The sequence below is a fragment of the Ascaphus truei genome, unplaced genomic scaffold (genome assembly GCF_040206685.1).
Source record: "Ascaphus truei isolate aAscTru1 unplaced genomic scaffold, aAscTru1.hap1 HAP1_SCAFFOLD_1805, whole genome shotgun sequence".
NCBI classification, from domain to species: Eukaryota; Metazoa; Chordata; class Amphibia; order Anura; family Ascaphidae; genus Ascaphus; species Ascaphus truei.
Window position 1 is genome coordinate 23196 of NW_027454705.1, and position 20891 is coordinate 44086.

General features: G+C 48.9%; 1 protein-coding gene across 1 annotated transcript in view; it reads right to left on the reverse strand.

Moving 5' to 3' along the window:
* Positions 1–20891, reverse strand: part of LOC142476955 (autophagy-related protein 2 homolog A-like) — a gene marked incomplete at its 5' end in the record, with an annotated part of 55281 nt that overhangs the window by 22410 nt on the left and 11980 nt on the right. The window contains one exon of the mRNA XM_075582027.1: positions 641–803. Coding sequence (XP_075438142.1) covers positions 641–803 — 163 coding nt within the window. The remainder of the gene's footprint in view (positions 1–640; positions 804–20891) is intronic.

Sequence of the window (20891 nt, forward strand, 5' to 3'; positions counted from 1 at the left end):
AAACACAAACACTGAGAACAACACTCGCGTCCTCTGTATATAGAGGTGTGCAAACACAAACACTGAGAACAACACTCGCTTCCTCTGTATATAGAGAAGGTGTGCAAACACAAACACTGAGAACAACACTCGCTTCCTCTGTATATAGAGAAGGTGTGCAAACACAAACACTGAGAACACTCGCTTCCTCTGTATATAGAGGTGTGCAAACACAAACACTGAGAACAACACTCGCTTCCTCTGTATATAGAGGTGTGTAAACACAAATACTGAGAACAACACTCGCTTCCTCTGTATATAGAGGTGTGCAAACACAAACACTGAGAACAACACTCGCTTCCTCTGTATATAGAGAAGGTGTGCAAACACAAACACTGAGAACAACACTCGCGTCCTCTGTATATAGAGGTGTGCAAACACAAACACTGAGAACAACACTCGCTTCCTCTGTATATAGAGAAGGTGTGCAAACACAAACACTGAGAACAACACTCGCTTCCTCTGTATATAGAGAAGGTGTGCAAACACAAACACTGAGAACAACACTCGCTTCCTCTGTATATAGAGGTGTGCAAACACAAACACTGAGAACAACACTCGCTTCCTCTGTATATAGAGGTGTGCATACACAAAGTCCCACCTCTTCTGTCTCATACATGGTCCTCTTGGAGGAGAAGGGGGAGGGCTCTTGCTGCTTCAGTTCGCAGGGACTCTCCACGGAAGGTAGGTGCAGCTCATCCATATTCTCATGGTTCAGGTCCCAGGGGGGCGCTCTATTCTGGGGGAGCAGGGTTACCAGGATGCTGGGGACGGAGAGAGAACGAACGCACTCTGTGAACGGTGTGTGTTCGTGGGGAACACTGCGTATATGTGTATTATACAGTGCGTGAGTGTGAGGCACACTGCGTGTACGTGTATTATACAGTGCGTGAGTGTGAGGCACACTGCATGTATGTGTATTATACAGTGCGTGAGTGTGCGGCACACTGCGTGTATGTGTATTATACAGTGCGTGAGCGTGCGGCACACTGCGTGTACGTGTATTATACAGTGCGTGAGCGTGCGGCACACTGCGTGTACGTGTATTATACAGTGCGCGAGTGTGAGGCACACTGCGTGTACGTGTATTATACAGTGCGTGAGCGTGCGGCACACTGCGTGTACGTGTATTATACAGTGCGTGAGCGTGCGGCACACTGCGTGTACGTGTATTATACAGTGCGCGAGTGTGAGGCACACTGCGTGTACGTGTATTATACAGTGCGTGAGTGTGAGGCACACTGCATGTATGTGTATTATACAGTATGTGAGTGTGAAGCACACTGCGTGTACGTGTATTAAACAGTGCGTGAGTGTGAAGCACACTGCGTGTACGTGTATTAAACAGTGCGAGTGTGAGGCACACTGCGTGTACGTGTATTATACAGTGCGAGTGTGAGGCACACTGCGTGTACGTGTATTATACAGTGCTTGAGTGTGAGGCACACTGCGTGTACGTGTATTATACAGTGCGTGAGCATGCGGCACACTGTGTTTACGTGTATTATAGTGTGTGAGTGTGAAGCACACTGCGTGTACGTGTATTATACAGTGCGAGTGTGAAGCACACTGCGTGTACGTGTATTAAACAGTGCGAGTGTGAAGCACACTGCGTGTACGTTTATTAAACAGTGCGAGTGTGAAGCACACTGCGTGTACGTTTATTAAACAGTGCGAGTGTGAGGCACACTGCGTGTACGTGTATTATACAGTGCGTGAGTGTGAGGCACACTGCGTGTACGTGTATTATACAGTGCGTGAGTGTGAGGCACACTGCGTGTACGTGTATTATACAGTGCGTGAGTGTGAGGCACACTGCGTGTACGTGTATTATACAGTGCGTGAATGTGAGGCACACTGCGTGTACATGTATTATACAGTGTGTGAATGTGGGGCACACTGCGTGTACGTGTATTATACAGTGCGTGAGCATGCGGCCCACTGCGTGTACGTGTATTATACAGTGCGTGAGTGAGGCACACTGCGTGTACGTGTATTATACAGTGCGTGAATGTGAGGCACACTGCGTGTACGTGTATTATACAGTGCGTGAATGTGCGGCACACTGCGTGTACGTGTATTATACAGTGCGTGAGCGTGTGGCACACTGCGTGTACGTGTATTATACAGTGCGTGAATGTGAGGCACACTGCGTGTACGTGTATTATACAGTGCGTGAATGTGAGGCACACTGCGTGTACATGTATTATACAGTGTGTGAATGTGGGGCACACTGCGTGTACGTGTATTATACAGTGCGTGAGCATGCGGCCCACTGCGTGTACGTGTATTATACAGTGCGTGAGTGAGGCACACTGCGTGTACGTGTATTATACAGTGCGTGAATGTGAGGCACACTGCGTGTACGTGTATTATACAGTGCGTGAATGTGCGGCACACTGCGTGTACGTGTATTATACAGTGCGTGAGCGTGTGGCACACTGCGTGTACGTGTATTATACAGTGCGTGAGTGTGAGGCACACTGCGTGTACGTGTATTATACAGTGTGTGAGTGTGCGGCACACTGCGTGTTCGTGTATTATACAGTGCGTGAATGTGAGGCACACTGCGTGTACGTGTATTATACAGTGCGTGAGTGAGGCACACTGCGTGTACGTGTATTATACAGTGCGTGAGTGTGGGGCACACTGCGTGTTCGTGTATTATACAGTGCGTGAATGTGAGGCACACTGCGTGTACGTGTATTATACAGTGCGTGAGTGTGGGGCACACTGCGTGTTCGTGTATTATACAGTGTGTGAATGTGGGGCACACTGCGTGTTCGTGTATTATACAGTGCGTGAATGTGAGGCACACTGCGTGTACGTGTATTATACAGTGCGTGAATGTGAGGCACACTGCGTGTACGTGTATTATACAGTGCGTGAGTGTGAGGCACACTGCGTGTACGTGTATTATACAGTGTGAGAATGTGAGGCACACTGCGTGTACGTGTATTATACAGTGCGTGAGTGTGAGGCACACTGTGTGTACATGTATTATACAGTGTGTGAGTGTGAGGCACACTGCGTGTACATGTATTATACAGTGCGTGAATGTGAGGCACACTGCGTGTACATGTATTATACAGTGCGTGAATGTGAGGCACACTGCGTGTATGTGTATTATACAGTGCGTGAGCGTGCGGCACACTGCGTGTACATGTATTATACAGTGAGTAAGCATGCGGCACACTGCGTGTACGTGTATTATACAGTGTGTGAATGTGAGGCACACTGCGTGTACGTGTATTATACAGTGCGTGAGTGTGAGGCACACTGCGTGTACGTGTATTATACAGTGCGTGAGTGTGAGGCACACTGCGTGTACATGTATTATACAGTGCGTGAGTGTGAGGCACACTGCGTGTACATGTATTATACAGTGTGTGAATGTGAGGCACACTGCGTGTACATGTATTATACAGTGCGTGAGTGTGAGGCACACTGCGTGTACGTGTATTATACAGTGTGTGAGCGTGCGGCACACTGCGTGTACGTGTATTATACAGTGTGTGAATGTGAGCCACACTGCGTGTACGTGTATTATACAGTGCGCGAGTGTGAGGCACCCTGCGTGTACGTGTATTATACAGTGCGTGAGCGTGCGGCACGCTGCGTGTACGTGTATTATACAGTGTGTGAATGTGAGGCACACTGCGTGTACGTGTATTATACAGTGTGTGAATGTGGGGCACACTGCGTGTACGTGTATTATACAGTGTGTGAATGTGCAGCACACTGCGTGTACGTGTATTATACAGTGCGTGAGCGTGCGGCACACTGCGTGTACGTGTATTATACAGTGCGTGAGTGTGAGGCACACTGCGTGTACGTGTATTATACAGTGCGTGAGTGTGAGGCACACTGCGTGTACGTGTATTATACAGTGTGTGAATGTGAGCCACACTGCGTGTACGTGTATTATACAGTGCGCGAGTGTGAGGCACACTGCGTGTACGTGTATTATACAGTGCGTGAGTGTGAGGCACACTGCGTGTACGTGTATTATACAGTGTGTGAATGTGAGGCACACTGCGTGTATGTGTATTATACAGTGCGCGAGTGTGAGGCACACTGCGTGTACGTGTATTATACAGTGCGTGAATGTGAGGCACACTGCGTGTACGTGTATTATACAGTGCGTGAGTGTGAGGCACACTGCGTGTACGTGTATTATACAGTGCGTGAATGTGAGGCACACTGCGTGTACGTGTATTATACAGTGCGTGAGCGTGCGGCACGCTGCGTGTACGTGTATTATACAGTGCGTGAGTGTGAGGCACACTGCGTGTACGTGTATTATACAGTGTGTGAATGTGGGGCACACTGTGTGTACATGTATTATACAGTGCGTGAGTGTGAGGCACACTGCGTGTACGTGTATTATACAGTGCGTGAGTGTGAGGCACACTGCGTGTACGTGTATTATACAGTGTGTGAATGTGAGGCACACTGCGTGTACGTGTATTATACAGTGCGTGAGCGTGCGGCACGCTGCGTGTACGTGTATTATACAGTGCGTGAATGTGCAGCACACTGCGTGTACGTGTATTATACAGTGCGTGAGCGTGCGGCACACTGCGTGTACGTGTATTATACAGTGTGTGAATGTGAGGCACACTGCGTGTACGTGTATTATACAGTGCGTGAGCGTGCGGCACACTGCGTGTACATGTATTATACAGTGCGTGAGTGTGAGGCACACTGCGTGTACGTGTATTATACAGTGCGTGAGCGTGCGGCACGCTGCGTGTACGTGTATTATACAGTGCGTGAATGTGCAGCACACTGCGTGTACGTGTATTATACAGTGCGTGAGCGTGCGGCACACTGCGTGTACATGTATTATACAGTGTGTGAATGTGAGGCACACTGCGTGTACGTGTATTATACAGTGCGTGAGTGTGAGGCACACTGCGTGTACGTGTATTATACAGTGCGTGAGCGTGCGGCACACTGCGTGTACATGTATTATACAGTGTGTGAATGTGAGGCACACTGCGTGTACGTGTATTATACAGTGCGTGAATGTGAGGCACACTGCGTGTACGTGTATTATACAGTGCGTGAGCGTGCGGCACACTGCGTGTACATGTATTATACAGTGCGTGAGTGTGAGGCACACTGCGTGTACGTGTATTATACAGTGCGTGAGCGTGCGGCACGCTGCGTGTACGTGTATTATACAGTGCGTGAATGTGCAGCACACTGCGTGTACGTGTATTATACAGTGCGTGAGCGTGCGGCACACTGCGTGTACATGTATTATACAGTGTGTGAATGTGAGGCACACTGCGTGTACGTGTATTATACAGTGCGTGAGTGTGAGGCACACTGCGTGCAAGTGTATTATACAGTGTGTGAGTGTGAGGCACACTGCGTGTACGTGTATTATACAGTGCGTGAGTGTGAGGCACACTGCGTGTACGTTTATTATACAGTGCGCGAGTGTGAGGCACACTGCGTGTACGTGTATTATACAGTGCGTGAGTGTGAGGCACACTGCGTGTACGTGTATTATACAGTGCGTAAGTGTGAGGCACACTGCGTGTACGTTTATTATACAGTGCGCGAGTGTGAGGCACACTGCGTGTACGTGTATTATACAGTGCGTGAGTGTGAGGCACACTGCATGTATGTGTATTATACAGTATGTGAGTGTGAAGCACACTGCGTGTACGTGTATTAAACAGTGCGAGTGTGAAGCACACTGCGTGTACGTGTATTATACAGTGCGTGAGTGTGAGGCACACTGCGTGTACGTGTATTATACAGTGCGTGAGTGTGAGGCACACTGCGTGTACGTGTATTATACAGTGCGTAAGTGTGAGGCACACTGCGTGTACGTTTATTATACAGTGCGCGAGTGTGAGGCACACTGCGTGTACGTGTATTATACAGTGCGTGAGTGTGAGGCACACTGCATGTATGTGTATTATACAGTATGTGAGTGTGAAGCACACTGCGTGTACGTGTATTAAACAGTGCGAGTGTGAAGCACACTGCGTGTACGTGTATTATACAGTGCGTGAGTGTGAGGCACACTGCGTGTACGTGTATTATACAGTGCGTAAGTGTGAGGCACACTGCGTGTACGTGTATTATACAGTGCGTGAGCGTGCGGCACACTGCGTGTACATGTATTATACAGTGCGTGAGCGTGCGGCACACTGCGTGTACGTGTATTATACAGTGCGTGAGTGTGAGGCACACTGCGTGTACGTGTATTATACAGTGCGTGAGAGGCACACTGCGTGTACGTGTATTATACAGTGCGTGAGTGTGAGGCACACTGCGTGTACGTGTATTATACAGTGCGTGAGCGTGCGGCACACTGCGTGTACGTGTATTATACAGTGTGTGAGCGTGCGGCACACTGCGTGTACGTGTATTATACAGTGCGTGAGTGTGAGGCACACTGCGTGTACGTGTATTATACAGTGTGTGAGTGTGAGGCACACTGCGTGTACGTGTATTATACAGTGCGTGAGTGTGAGGCACACTGCGTGTACGTGTATTATACAGTGCGTGAGAGGCACACTGCGTGTACGTGTATTATACAGTGCGTGAGTGTGAGGCACACTGCGTGTACGTGTATTATACAGTGCGTGAGCGTGCGGCACACTGCGTGTACATGTATTATACAGTGCGTGAGCGTGCGGCACACTGCGTGTACATGTATTATACAGTGCGTGAGTGTGAGGCACACTGCGTGTACGTGTATTATACAGTGCGTAAGTGTGAGGCACACTGCGTGTACGTGTATTATACAGTGTGTGAGCGTGCGGCACACTGCGTGTACATGTATTATACAGTGCGTGAGCGTGCGGCACACTGCGTGTACGTGTATTATACAGTGCGTGAGTGAGGCACACTGTGTGTACGTGTATTATACAGTGCTTGAGTGTGAGGCACACTGTGTGTACGTGTATTATACAGTGTGTGAGCGTGCGGCACACTGCGTGTACATGTATTATACAGTGCGTGAGCGTGCGGCACACTGCGTGTACGTGTATTATACAGTGCGTAAGTGTGAGGCACACTGCGTGTACGTGTATTATACAGTGCGTGAGCGTGCGGCACACTGTGTGTACGTGTATTATACAGTGCTTGAGTGTGAGGCACACTGTGTGTACGTGTATTATACAGTGCTTGAGTGTGAGGCACACTGCGTGTACGTGTATTATACAGTGCGTGAGCGTGCGGCACACTGCGTGTACATGTATTATAGTGTGTGAGTGTGAAGCACACTGCGTGTACGTGTATTAAACAGTGCGAGTGTGAAGCACACTGCGTGTACGTTTATTATACAGTGCGTGAGTGTGAGGCACACTGCGTGTACGTGTATTAAACAGTGCGAGTGTGAGGCACACTGCGTGTACGTGTATTATACAGTGCGTGAGTGTGAGGCACACTGCGTGTACGTGTATTATACAGTGCGTGAGTGTGAGGCACACTGCGTGTACGTGTATTATACAGTGCGTGAGCGTGCGGCACACTGCGTGTACGTGTATTATACAGTGCGTGAATGTGAGGCACACTGCGTGTACGTGTATTATACAGTGCGTGAGTGTGAGGCACACTGCGTGTACGTGTATTATACAGTGTGAGAATGTGAGGCACACTACGTGTACATGTATTATACAGTGCGTGAGTGTGAGGCACACTGCGTGTACGTGTATTATACACTGCGTGAGTGTGAGGCACACTGCGTGTACATGTATTATACAGTGTGTGAATGTGTGGCACACTGCGTGTACATGTATTATACAGTGTGTGAATGTGGGGCACACTGCGTGTACGTGTATTATACAGTGCGTGAGTGTGAGGCACACTGCGTGTACGTGTATTATACAGTGCGTGAGTGTGAGGCACACTGCGTGTACGTGTATTATACAGTGCGTAAGTGTGAGGCACACTGCGTGTACGTGTATTATACAGTGCGTGAGCGTGCGGCACACTGCGTGTACATGTATTATACAGTGCGTGAGCGTGCGGCACACTGCGTGTACGTGTATTATACAGTGCGTGAGTGTGAGGCACACTGCGTGTACGTGTATTATACAGTGCGTAAGTGTGAGGCACACTGCGTGTACGTGTATTATACAGTGCGTGAGTGTGAGGCACACTGCGTGTACGTGTATTATACAGTGCGTAAGTGTGAGGCACACTGCGTGTACGTGTATTATACAGTGTGTGAGCGTGCGGCACACTGCGTGTACGTGTATTATACAGTGCGTGAGCGTGCGGCACACTGCGTGTACATGTATTATACAGTGCGTGAGCGTGCGGCACACTGCGTGTACATGTATTATATAGTGCGTGAGTGTGAGGCACACTGCGTGTACGTGTATTATACAGTGTGTGAGTGTGAGGCACACTGCGTGTACGTGTATTATACAGTGCGTGAGTGTGAGGCACACTGCGTGTACGTGTATTATACAGTGCGTGAGCATGCGGCACACTGCGTGTACGTGTATTATACAGTGCGTGAGAGGCACACTGCGTGTACGTGTATTATACAGTGCGTAAGTGTGAGGCACACTGCGTGTACGTGTATTATACAGTGCGTGAGAGGCACACTGCGTGTACGTGTATTATACAGTGCGTAAGTGTGAGGCACACTGCGTGTACGTGTATTATACAGTGTGTGAATGTGAGGCACACTGCGTGTACATGTATTATACAGTGTGTGAGTGTGAGGCACACTGCGTGTATGTGTATTATACAGTGTGTGAATGTGAGGCACACTGCGTGTACATGTATTATACAGTGCGTGAGCGTGAGGCACACTGCGTGTACATGTATTATACAGTGTGTGAATGTGAGGCACACTGCGTGTACATGTATTATACAGTGCGTGAGCGTGCGGCACACTGCGTGTACATGTATTATACAGTGCGTGAGCGTGCGGCACACTGCGTGTACGTGTATTATACAGTGCGTAAGTGTGAGGCACACTGCGTGTACGTGTATTATACAGTGCGTGAGCGTGCGGCACACTGTGTGTACGTGTATTATACAGTGTGTGAGCGTGCGGCACACTGCGTGTACATGTATTATACAGTGCGTGAGCGTGCGGCACACTGCGTGTACGTGTATTATACAGTGCGTAAGTGTGAGGCACACTGCGTGTACGTGTATTATACAGTGCGTGAGCGTGCGGCACACTGTGTGTACGTGTATTATACAGTGCTTGAGTGTGAGGCACACTGTGTGTACGTGTATTATACAGTGCTTGAGTGTGAGGCACACTGCGTGTACGTGTATTATACAGTGTGTGAGCGTGCGGCACACTGCGTGTACATGTATTATACAGTGCGTGAGCGTGCGGCACACTGCGTGTACGTGTATTATACAGTGCGTAAGTGTGAGGCACACTGCGTGTACGTGTATTATACAGTGCGTGAGCGTGCGGCACACTGTGTGTACGTGTATTATACAGTGCTTGAGTGTGAGGCACACTGTGTGTACGTGTATTATACAGTGCTTGAGTGTGAGGCACACTGCGTGTACGTGTATTATACAGTGCGTGAGCGTGCGGCACACTGTGTGTACGTGTATTATAGTGTGTGAGTGTGAAGCACACTGCGTGTACGTGTATTAAACAGTGCGAGTGTGAAGCACACTGCGTGTACGTTTATTATACAGTGCGTGAGTGTGAGGCACACTGCGTGTACGTGTATTAAACAGTGCGAGTGTGAGGCACACTGCGTGTACGTGTATTATACAGTGCGTGAGTGTGAGGCACACTGCGTGTACGTGTATTATACAGTGCGTGAGTGTGAGGCACACTGCGTGTACGTGTATTATACAGTGCGTGAGCGTGCGGCACACTGCGTGTACGTGTATTATACAGTGCGTGAATGTGAGGCACACTGCGTGTACGTGTATTATACAGTGCGTGAGTGTGAGGCACACTGCGTGTACGTGTATTATACAGTGTGAGAATGTGAGGCACACTACGTGTACATGTATTATACAGTGCGTGAGTGTGAGGCACACTGCGTGTACGTGTATTATACAGTGCGTGAGTGTGAGGCACACTGTGTGTACGTGTATTATACAGTGCGTGAATGTGAGGCACACTGCGTGTACATGTATTATACAGTGTGTGAATGTGGGGCACACTGCGTGTACGTGTATTATACAGTGCGTGAGTGTGAGGCACACTGCGTGTACGTGTATTATACAGTGCGTGAGTGTGAGGCACACTGCGTGTACGTGTATTATACAGTGCGTGAATGTGAGGCACACTGCGTGTACATGTATTATACAGTGTGTGAATGTGGGGCACACTGCGTGTACGTGTATTATACAGTGCGTGAGCATGCGGCCCACTGCGTGTACGTGTATTATACAGTGTGTGAGTGAGGCACACTGCGTGTACGTGTATTATACAGTGCGTGAATGTGAGGCACACTGCGTGTACGTGTATTATACAGTGCGTGAATGTGAGGCACACTGCGTGTACGTGTATTATACAGTGCGTGAATGTGCGGCACACTGCGTGTACATGTATTATACAGTGCGTGAATGTGCGGCACACTGCGTGTACGTGTATTATACAGTGCGTGAGCGTGTGGCACACTGCGTGTACGTGTATTATACAGTGCGTGAGTGTGAGGCACACTGCGTGTACGTGTATTATACAGTGCGTGAATGTGAGGCACACTGCGTGTACGTGTATTATACAGTGCGTGAGTGTGAGGCACACTGTGTGTACGTGTATTATACAGTGCGTGAGTGTGAGGCACACTGCGTGTACGTGTATTATACAGTGCATGAGGCACACTGCGTGTACATGTATTATACAGTGCGTGAATGTGAGGCACCCTGCGTGTACATGTATTAAACAGTGTGTGAATGTGAGGTACACTGTGTGTACGTGTATTATACAGTGCGTGAGCGTGCGGCACACTGCGTGTACATGTATTATACAGTGAGTGAGCGTGCAGCACACTGCATGTACATGTATTATACAGCGCGTAAGCGTGCGGCACACTGCGTGTACGTGTATTATACAGTGCGTGAGTGTGAGGCACACTGCGTGTACATGTATTATACAGTGCGTGAGCGTGCGGCACACTGCGTGTACGTGTATTATACAGTGTGTGAATGTGAGGCACACTGCGTGTACATGTATTATACAGTGTGTGAATGTGGGGCACATTGCGTGTACATGTATTATACAGTGCGTGAATGTGAGGCACACTGCGTGTACGTGTATTATACAGTGCGTGAGTGTGAGGCACACTGCGTGTACGTGTATTATACAGTGCGTGAATGTGAGGCACACTGCGTGTACATGTATTATACAGTGTGTGAATGTGAGGCACACTGCGTGTACGTGTATTATACAGTGCGTGAGTGTGAGGCACACTGCGTGTACATGTATTATACAGTGCGTGAGAGGCACACTGCGTGTACGTGTATTATACAGTGCGTGAGCGTGCGGCACACTGCGTGTACATGTATTATACAGTGCGTGAGTGTGAGGCACACTGCGTGTACATGTATTATACAGTGTGTGAGTGTGAGGCACACTGCGTGTACATGTATTATACAGTGTGTGAGTGTGAGGCACACTGCGTGTACGTATATTATACAATGCGTGAGTGTGAGGCACACTGCGTGTACGTGTATTATACAGTGTGTGAATGTGGGGCACACTGCGTGTACGTGTATTATACAGTGCGTGAGCATGCGGCACACTGCGTGTACGTGTATTATACAGTGTGTGAATGTGGGGCACACTGCGTGTACGTGTATTATACAGTGCGTGAGTGTGAGGCACACTGCGTGTACGTGTATTATACAGTGCGTGAGTGTGAGGCACACTGCGTGTACGTGTATTATACAGTGCGTGAGTGTGAGGCACACTGCGTGTACGTGTATTATACAGTGCGTGAGCGTGCGGCACACTGTGTGTACGTGTATTATACAGTGTGTGAATGTGGGGCACACTGCGTGTACGTGTATTATACAGTGTATGAGTGTGAGGCACACTGCGTGTACGTGTATTATACAGTGCGTGAGTGTGCGGCACACTGTGTGTACATGTATTATACAGTGTGTGAGTGTGAGGCACACTGCGTGTACATGTATTATACAGTGTGTGAATGTGCGGCACACTGCGTGTACGTGTATTATACAGTGTGTGAGTGTGAGGCACACTGCGTGTACGTGTATTATACAGTGTGTGAGTGTGAGGCACACTGCGTGTACATGTATTATACAGTGTGTGAATGTGAGGCACACTGCGTGTACATGTATTATACAGTGCGTGAGCGTGCGGCACACTGCGTGTACGTGTATTATACAGTGCGTGAGTGTGAGGCACACTGCGTGTACGTGTATTATACAGTGCGTGAGCGTGCGGCACACTGTGTGTACGTGTATTATACAGTGTGTGAATGTGGGGCACACTGCGTGTACGTGTATTATACAGTGTATGAGTGTGAGGCACACTGCGTGTACATGTATTATACAGTGCGTGAGTGTGCGGCACACTGTGTGTACATGTATTATACAGTGTGTGAGTGTGAGGCACACTGCGTGTACATGTATTATACAGTGTGTGAATGTGCGGCACACTGCGTGTACGTGTATTATACAGTGTGTGAGTGTGAGGCACACTGCGTGTACGTGTATTATACAGTGTGTGAGGTACACTGCGTGTACATGTATTATACAGTGTGTGAATGTGAGGCACACTGCGTGTACGTGTATTATACAGTGCGTGAGCGTGCGGCACACTGCGTGTACGTGTATTATACAGTGCGTGAGTGTGAGGCACACTGCGTGTACGTGTATTATACAGTGCGTGAGTGTGAGGCACACTGCGTGTACGTGTATTATACAGTGCGTGAGTGTGAGGCACACTGCGTGTACATGTATTATACAGTGCGTGAGGCACACTGCGTGTACGTGTATTATACAGTGTGTGAATGTGAGGCACACTGCATGTACGTGTATTATACAGTGCGTGAGTGTGAGGCACACTGCGTGTACGTGTATTATACAGTGTGTGAATGTGAGGCACACTGCGTGTACGTGTATTATACAGTGTGTGAATGTGAGGCACATTGCGTGTACGTGTATTATACAGTGCTTCAGCGTGCGGCACACTGCGTGTACATGTATTATACAGTGCGTGAATGTGAGGCACACTGCGTGTACGTGTATTATACAGTGCGTGAGCGTGAGGCACACTGCGTGTACGTGTATTATACAGTGCGTGAGTGTGAGGCACACTGCGTGTACGTGTATTATACAGTGCGTGAGTGTGAGGCACACTGCGTGTACATGTATTATACAGTGTGTGAATGTGGGGCACACTGCGTGTACGTGTATTATACAGTGCGTGAGCGTGCGGCACACTGCGTGTACGTGTATTATACAGTGCGTGAGTGTGAGGCACACTGCGTGTACGTGTATTATACAGTGCGTGAGCGTGCGGCACACTGCGTGTAAGTGTATTATACATTGCGTGAGTGTGAGGCACAGTGCGTGTACGTGTATTATACAGTGTGTGAATGTGGGGCACACTGCGTGTACGTGTATTATACAGTGTGTGAGTGTGAGGCACACTGCGTGTACGTGTATTATACAGTGCGTGAGTGTGAGGCACACTGCGTGTACGTGTATTATACAGTGTGTGAGTGTGAGGCACACTGCGTGTACGTGTATTATACAGTGCGTGAGCGTGCGGCACACTGCGTGTACGTGTATTATACAGTGTGTGAATGTGAGGCACAGTGCGTGTACGTGTATTATACAGTGCGTGAGTGTGAGGCACACTGCGTGTACGTGTATTATACAGTGTGTGAATGTGAGGCACAGTGCGTGTACGTGTATTATACAGTGCGTGAGTGTGAGGCACACTGCGTGTACGTGTATTATACAGTGCGTGAGTGTGAGGCACACTGCGTGTACGTGTATTATACAGTGTGTGAATGTGAGGCACACTGCGTGTACGTGTATTATACAGTGTGTGAATGTGAGGCACATTGCGTGTACGTGTATTATACAGTGTGTGAGCGTGTGGCACACTGCGTGTACATGTATTATACAGTGCGTGAATGTGAGGCACACTGCGTGTACGTGTATTATACAGTGCGTGAGTGTGAGGCACACTGCGTGTACGTGTATTATACAGTGTGTGAATGTGTGGCACACTGCGTGTTCGTGTATTATACAGTGCGTGAATGTGCGGCACACTGCGTGTACATGTATTATACAGTGCGTGAATGTGCGGCACACTGCGTGTACGTGTATTATACAGTGCGTGAGCATGTGGCCCACTGCGTGTACGTGTATTATACAGTGCGTGAGTGAGGCACACTGCGTGTACGTGTATTATACAGTGCGTGAGCATGCGGCCCACTGCGTGTACGTGTATTATACAGTGCGTGAGTGTGAGGCACACTGCGTGTACGTGTATTATACAGTGTGTGAATGTGGGGCACACTGCGTGTACATGTATTATACAGTGTGTGAATGTGAGGCACACTGCGTGTACGTGTATTATACAGTGCGTGAGTGAGGCACACTGCGTGTACGTGTATTATACAGTGCGTGAGTGAGGCACACTGCGTGTACGTGTATTATACAGTGCGTGAGTGAGGCACACTGCGTGTACGTGTATTATACAGTGCGTGAGTGAGGCACACTGCGTGTACGTGTATTATACAGTGTGTGAATGTGAGGCACACTGTGTGTACGTTTATTATACAGTGCGTGAATGTGAGGCACACTGCGTGTACGTGTATTATACAGTGCGTGAGCATGCGGCCCACTGCGTGTACGTGTATTATACAGTGCGTGAGTGAGGCACACTGCGTGTACGTGTATTATACAGTGCGTGAGTGAGGCACACTGCGTGTACGTGTATTATACAGTGCGTGAGTGAGGCACACTGCGTGTATGTGTATTATACAGTGCGTGAATGTGAGGCACACTGCGTGTACGTGTATTATACAGTGCGTGAGTGTGCGGCACACTGCGTGTATGTGTATTATACAGTGCGTGAATGTGAGGCACACTGCGTGTATGTGTATTATACAGTGCGTGAGGCACACTGCGTGTACATGTATTATACAGTGCGTGAATGTGAGGCACCCTGCGTGTACATGTATTAAACAGTGCGTGAGTGTGAGGCACACTGCGTGTACGTGTATTATACAGTGCGTGAATGTGAGGCACCCTGCGTGTACATGTATTATACAGTGAGTGAGCGTGCAGCACACTGCGTGTACATGTATTATACAGTGTGTGAGTGTGAGGCACACTGCGTGTACGTGTATTATACAGTGTGTGAGCGTGCGGCACACTGCGTGTACATGTATTATACAGTGTGTGAGCGTGCGGCACACTGCGTGTACATGTATTATACAGTGTGTGAGTGTGAGGCACACTGCGTGTACGTGTATTATACAGTGTGTGAGCGTGCGGCACACTGCGTGTACGTGTATTATACAGTGTGTGAATGTGAGGCACACTGCGTGTACATGTATTATACAGTGTGTGAGTGTGAGGCACACTGCGTGTACGTGTATTATACAGTGTGTGAGCGTGCGGCACACTGCGTGTACGTGTATTATACAGTGTGTGAATGTGAGGCACACTGCGTGTACATGTATTATACAGTGTGTGAGTGTGAGGCACACTGCGTGTACGTGTATTATACAGTGTGTGAGCGTGCGGCACACTGCGTGTACGTGTATTATACAGTGCGTGAGTGTGAGGCACACTGCGTGTACGTGTATTATACAGTGTGTGAATGTGAGGCACACTGCGTGTACATGTATTATACAGTGTGTGAGTGTGAGGCACACTGCGTGTACGTGTATTATACAGTGTGTGAGCGTGCGGCACACTGCGTGTACGTGTATTATACAGTGTGTGAATGTGAGGCACACTGCGTGTACATGTATTATACAGTGTGTGAGTGTGAGGCACACTGCGTGTACGTGTATTATACAGTGTGTGAGCGTGCGGCACACTGCGTGTACGTGTATTATACAGTGTGTGAATGTGAGGCACACTGCGTGTACATGTATTATACAGTGTGTGAGTGTGAGGCACACTGCGTGTACGTGTATTATACAGTGTGTGAGCGTGCGGCACACTGCGTGTACGTGTATTATACAGTGCGTGAGTGTGCGGCACACTGCGTGTACGTGTATTATACAGTGCGTGAGCGTGCGGCACGCTGCGTGTACGTGTATTATACAGTGTGTGAGTGTGAGGCACACTGCGTGTACGTGTATTATACAGTGTGTGAGCGTGCGGCACACTGCGTGTACATGTATTATACAGTGTGTGAGTGTGAGGCACACTGCGTGTACGTGTATTATACAGTGCGTGAGTGTGAGGCACACTGCGTGTACGTGTATTATACAGTGCGTGAGTGTGAGGCACACTGCGTGTACGTGTATTATACAGTGTGTGAGCGTGCGGCACACTGCGTGTACGTGTATTATACAGTGCGTGAGCGTGCGGCACACTGCGTGTACGTGTATTATACAGTGTGTGAGTGTGAGGCACACTGCGTGTACGTGTATTATACAGTGTGTGAGCGTGCGGCACACTGCGTGTACATGTATTATACAGTGCGTGAGCGTGAGGCACACTGCGTGTACGTGTATTAAACAGTGCGTGAGTGTGAGGCACACTGCGTGTACGTGTATTATACAGTGTGTGAATGTGAGGCACACTGCGTGTACGTGTATTATACAGTGTGTGAATGTGGGGCACACTGCGTGTACGTGTATTATACAGTGCGTGAGTGTGAGGCACACTGCGTGTACGTGTATTATACAGTGCGTGAGAGGCACACTGCGTGTACATGTATTATACAGTGCGTGAGCGTGCGGCACACTGCGTGTACGTGTATTATACAGTGTGTGAATGTGAGGCACACTGCGTGTACGTGTATTATACAGTGCGTGAGTGTGAGGCACACTGCGTGTACGTGTATTATACAGTGTGTGAATGTGAGGCACACTGCGTGTACGTGTATTATACAGTGCGTGAGTGTGAGGCACACTGCATGTATGTGTATTATACAGTGCGTGAGAGGCACACTGCGTGTACATGTATTATACAGTGCGTGAGCGTGCGGCACACTGCGTGTACGTGTATTATACAGTGTGTGAATGTGAGGCACACTGCGTGTACGTGTATTATACAGTGCGTGAGTGTGAGGCACACTGCGTGTACGTGTATTATACAGTGCGTGAGTGTGAGGCACACTGCGTGTACGTGTATTATACAGTGCGTGAGTGTGAGGCACACTGCGTGTACGTGTATTATACAGTGCGTGAGTGTGAGGCACACTGCGTGTACGTGTATTATACAGTGCGTGAGTGTGAGGCACACTGCGTGTACGTGTATTATACACTGCGTGAGTGTGCGGCACACTGCGTGTACGTGTATTATACAGTGTGTGAATGTGAGGCACACTGCGTGTACGTGTATTATACAGTGCGTGAGTGTGAGGCACACTGCGTGTACGTGTATTATACAGTGCGTGAGCGTGCGGCACACTGCGTGTACGTGTATTATACAGTGCGTGAGCGTGCGGCACACTGCGTGTACGTGTATTATACAGTGCGTGAGTGTGAGGCACACTGCGTGTACGTGTATTATACAGTGCGTGAGTGTGAGGCACACTGCGTGTACGTGTATTATACAGTGCGTGAGCGTGCGGCACACTGCGTGTACGTGTATTATACAGTGCGTGAGTGTGAGGCACACTGCGTGTACGTGTATTATACAGTGTGTGAGTGTGAGGCACACTGCGTGTACGTGTATTATACAGTGCGTGAGTGTGAGGCACACTGCGTGTACGTGTATTATACAGTGCGTGAGTGTGAGGCACACTGCGTGTACGTGTATTATACAGTGTGTGAATGTGAGGCACACTGCGTGTACGTGTATTATACAGTGTGTGAGTGTGGGGCACACTGCGTGTATGTGTATTATACAGTGTGTGAGCGTGCGGCACACTGCGTGTACGTGTATTATACAGTGTGTGAATGTGAGGCACACTGCGTGTACGTGTATTATACAGTGCGTGAGTGTGAGGCACACTGCGTGTACGTGTATTATACAGTGTGTGAATGTGAGGCACACTGCGTGTACGTGTATTATACAGTGTGTGAATGTGAGGCACACTGCGTGTACGTGTATTATACAGTGCGTAAGTGTGAGGCACACTGCGTGTACGTGTATTATACAGTGTGTGAGTGTGAGGCACACTGCGTGTACGTGTATTATACAGTGTGTGAATGTGAGGCACACTGCGTGTACGTGTATTATACAGTGCGTGAGTGTGAGGCACACTGCGTGTACGTGTATTATACAGTGTGTGAATGTGAGGCACACTGCGTGTACGTGTATTATACAGTGTGTGAATGTGGGGCACACTGCGTGTACGTGTATTATACAGTGTGTGAGTGTGAGGCACACTGCGTGTACGTGTATTATACACTGCGTGAGTGTGAGGCACACTGCGTGTACGTGTATTATACAGTGTGTGAGTGTGAGGCACACTGCGTGTACGTGTATTATACAGTGCGTGAGCGTGCGGCACACTGCGTGTACGTGTATTATACAGTGCGTGAGCGTGCGGCACGCTGCGTGTACGTGTATTATACAGTGCGTGAGCGTGAGGCACACTGCGTGTACGTGTATTATACAGTGCGTGAGTGTGAGGCACACTGCGTGTACGTGTATTATACAGTGCGTGAGTGTGAGGCACACTGCGTGTACGTGTATTATACAGTGCGTGAGTGTGAGGCACACTGCGTGTACGTGTATTATACAGTGCGTGAGCGTGCGGCACACTGCGTGTACGTGTATTATACAGTGCGTGAGCGTGAGGCACACTGCGTGTACGTGTATTATACAGTGCGTGAGTGTGAGGCACACTGCGTGTACGTGTATTATACAGTGCGTGAGCGTGCGGCACACTGCGTGTACGTGTATTATACAGTGCGTGAGTGTGAGGCACACTGCGTGTACGTGTATTATACAGTGCGTGAGTGTGAGGCACACTGCGTGAACATGTATTATAGTGCGTGAATGTGAGGCACACTGCGTGTATGTGTATTATACAGTGCGTGAGTGTGAGGCACACTGCGTGTACGTGTATTATACAGTGCGTGAATGTGAGGCACACTGCGTGTATGTGTATTATACAGTGCGTGAATGTGAGGCACACTGCGTGTATGTGTATTATACAGTGCGTGAGTGTGAGGCACACTGCGTGTACGTGTATTATACAGTGCGTGAGTGTGAGGCACACTGCGTGTATGTGTATTATACAGTGCGTGAGTGTGAGGCACACTGCGTGTACGTGTATTATACAGTGCGTGAGCGTGAGGCACACTGCGTGTACGTGTATTATACAGTGCGTGAATGTGAGGCACACTGCGTGTATGTGTATTATACAGTGCGTGAGTGTGAGGCACACTGCGTGTACGTGTATTATACAGTGCGTGAATGTGAGGCACACTGCGTGTATGTGTATTATACAGTGCGTGAGTGTGAGGCACACTGCGTGTACGTGTATTATACAGTGCGTGAATGTGAGGCACACTGCGTGTATGTGTATTATACAGTGCGTGAGTGTGCGGCACACTGCGTGTACGTGTATTATACAGTGCGTGAGTGTGAGGCACACTGCGTGTACGTGTATTATACAGTGCGTGAATGTGAGGCACACTGCGTGTATGTGTATTATACAGTGCGTGAGTGTGAGGCACACTGCGTGTACGTGTATTATACAGTGCGTGAATGTGAGGCACACTGCGTGTATGTGTATTATACAGTGCGTGAGTGTGAGGCACACTGCGTGTACGTGTATTATACAGTGCGTGAATGTGAGGCACACTGCGTGTATGTGTATTATACAGTGCGTGAGTGTGCGGCACACTGCGTGTATGTGTATTATACAGTGCGTGAGTGTGCGGCACACTGCGTGTACGTGTATTATACAGTGTGTGAGCGTGCGGCACACTGTGTGTACGTGTATTATACAGTGCGTGAGTGTGAGGCACACTGCGTGTACGTGTATTATACAGTGCGTGAATGTGAGGCACACTGCGTGTATGTGTATTATACAGTGCGTGAGTGTGCGGCACACTGCGTGTACGTGTATTATACAGTGCGTGAGTGTGAGGCACACTGCGTGTATGTGTATTATACAGTGCGTGAATGTGAGGCACACTGTGTGTACGTGTATTATACAGTGCGTGAGCGTGCGGCACGCTGCGTGTACGTGTATTATACAGTGTGTGAATGTGAGGCACACTGTGTGTACGTGTATTATACAGTGCGTGAGCGTGCGGCACACTGCGTGTACGTGTATTATACAGTGCGTGAGTGTGAGGCACACTGCGTGTACGTGTATTATACACTGCGTGAGTGTGAGGCACACTGCGTGTACGTGTATTATACAGTGCGTGAGTGAGGCACACTGCGTGTACGTGTATTATACAGTGTGAGAATGTGAGGCACACTGCGTGTACGTGTATTATACAGTGCGTGAATGTGAGGCACACTGCGTGTACGTGTATTATACAGTGCGTGAGTGTGAGGCACACTGCGTGTACGTGTATTATACAGTGTGTGAGTGTGAGGCACACTGCGTGTACGTGTATTATACAGTGCGTGAGTGTGAGGCACACTGCGTGTACGTGTATTATACACTGCGTGAGTGTGAGGCACACTGCGTGTACGTGTATTATACAGTGCGTGAGTGAGGCACACTGCGTGTACGTGTATTATACAGTGTGAGAATGTGAGGCACACTGCGTGTACGTGTATTATACAGTGCG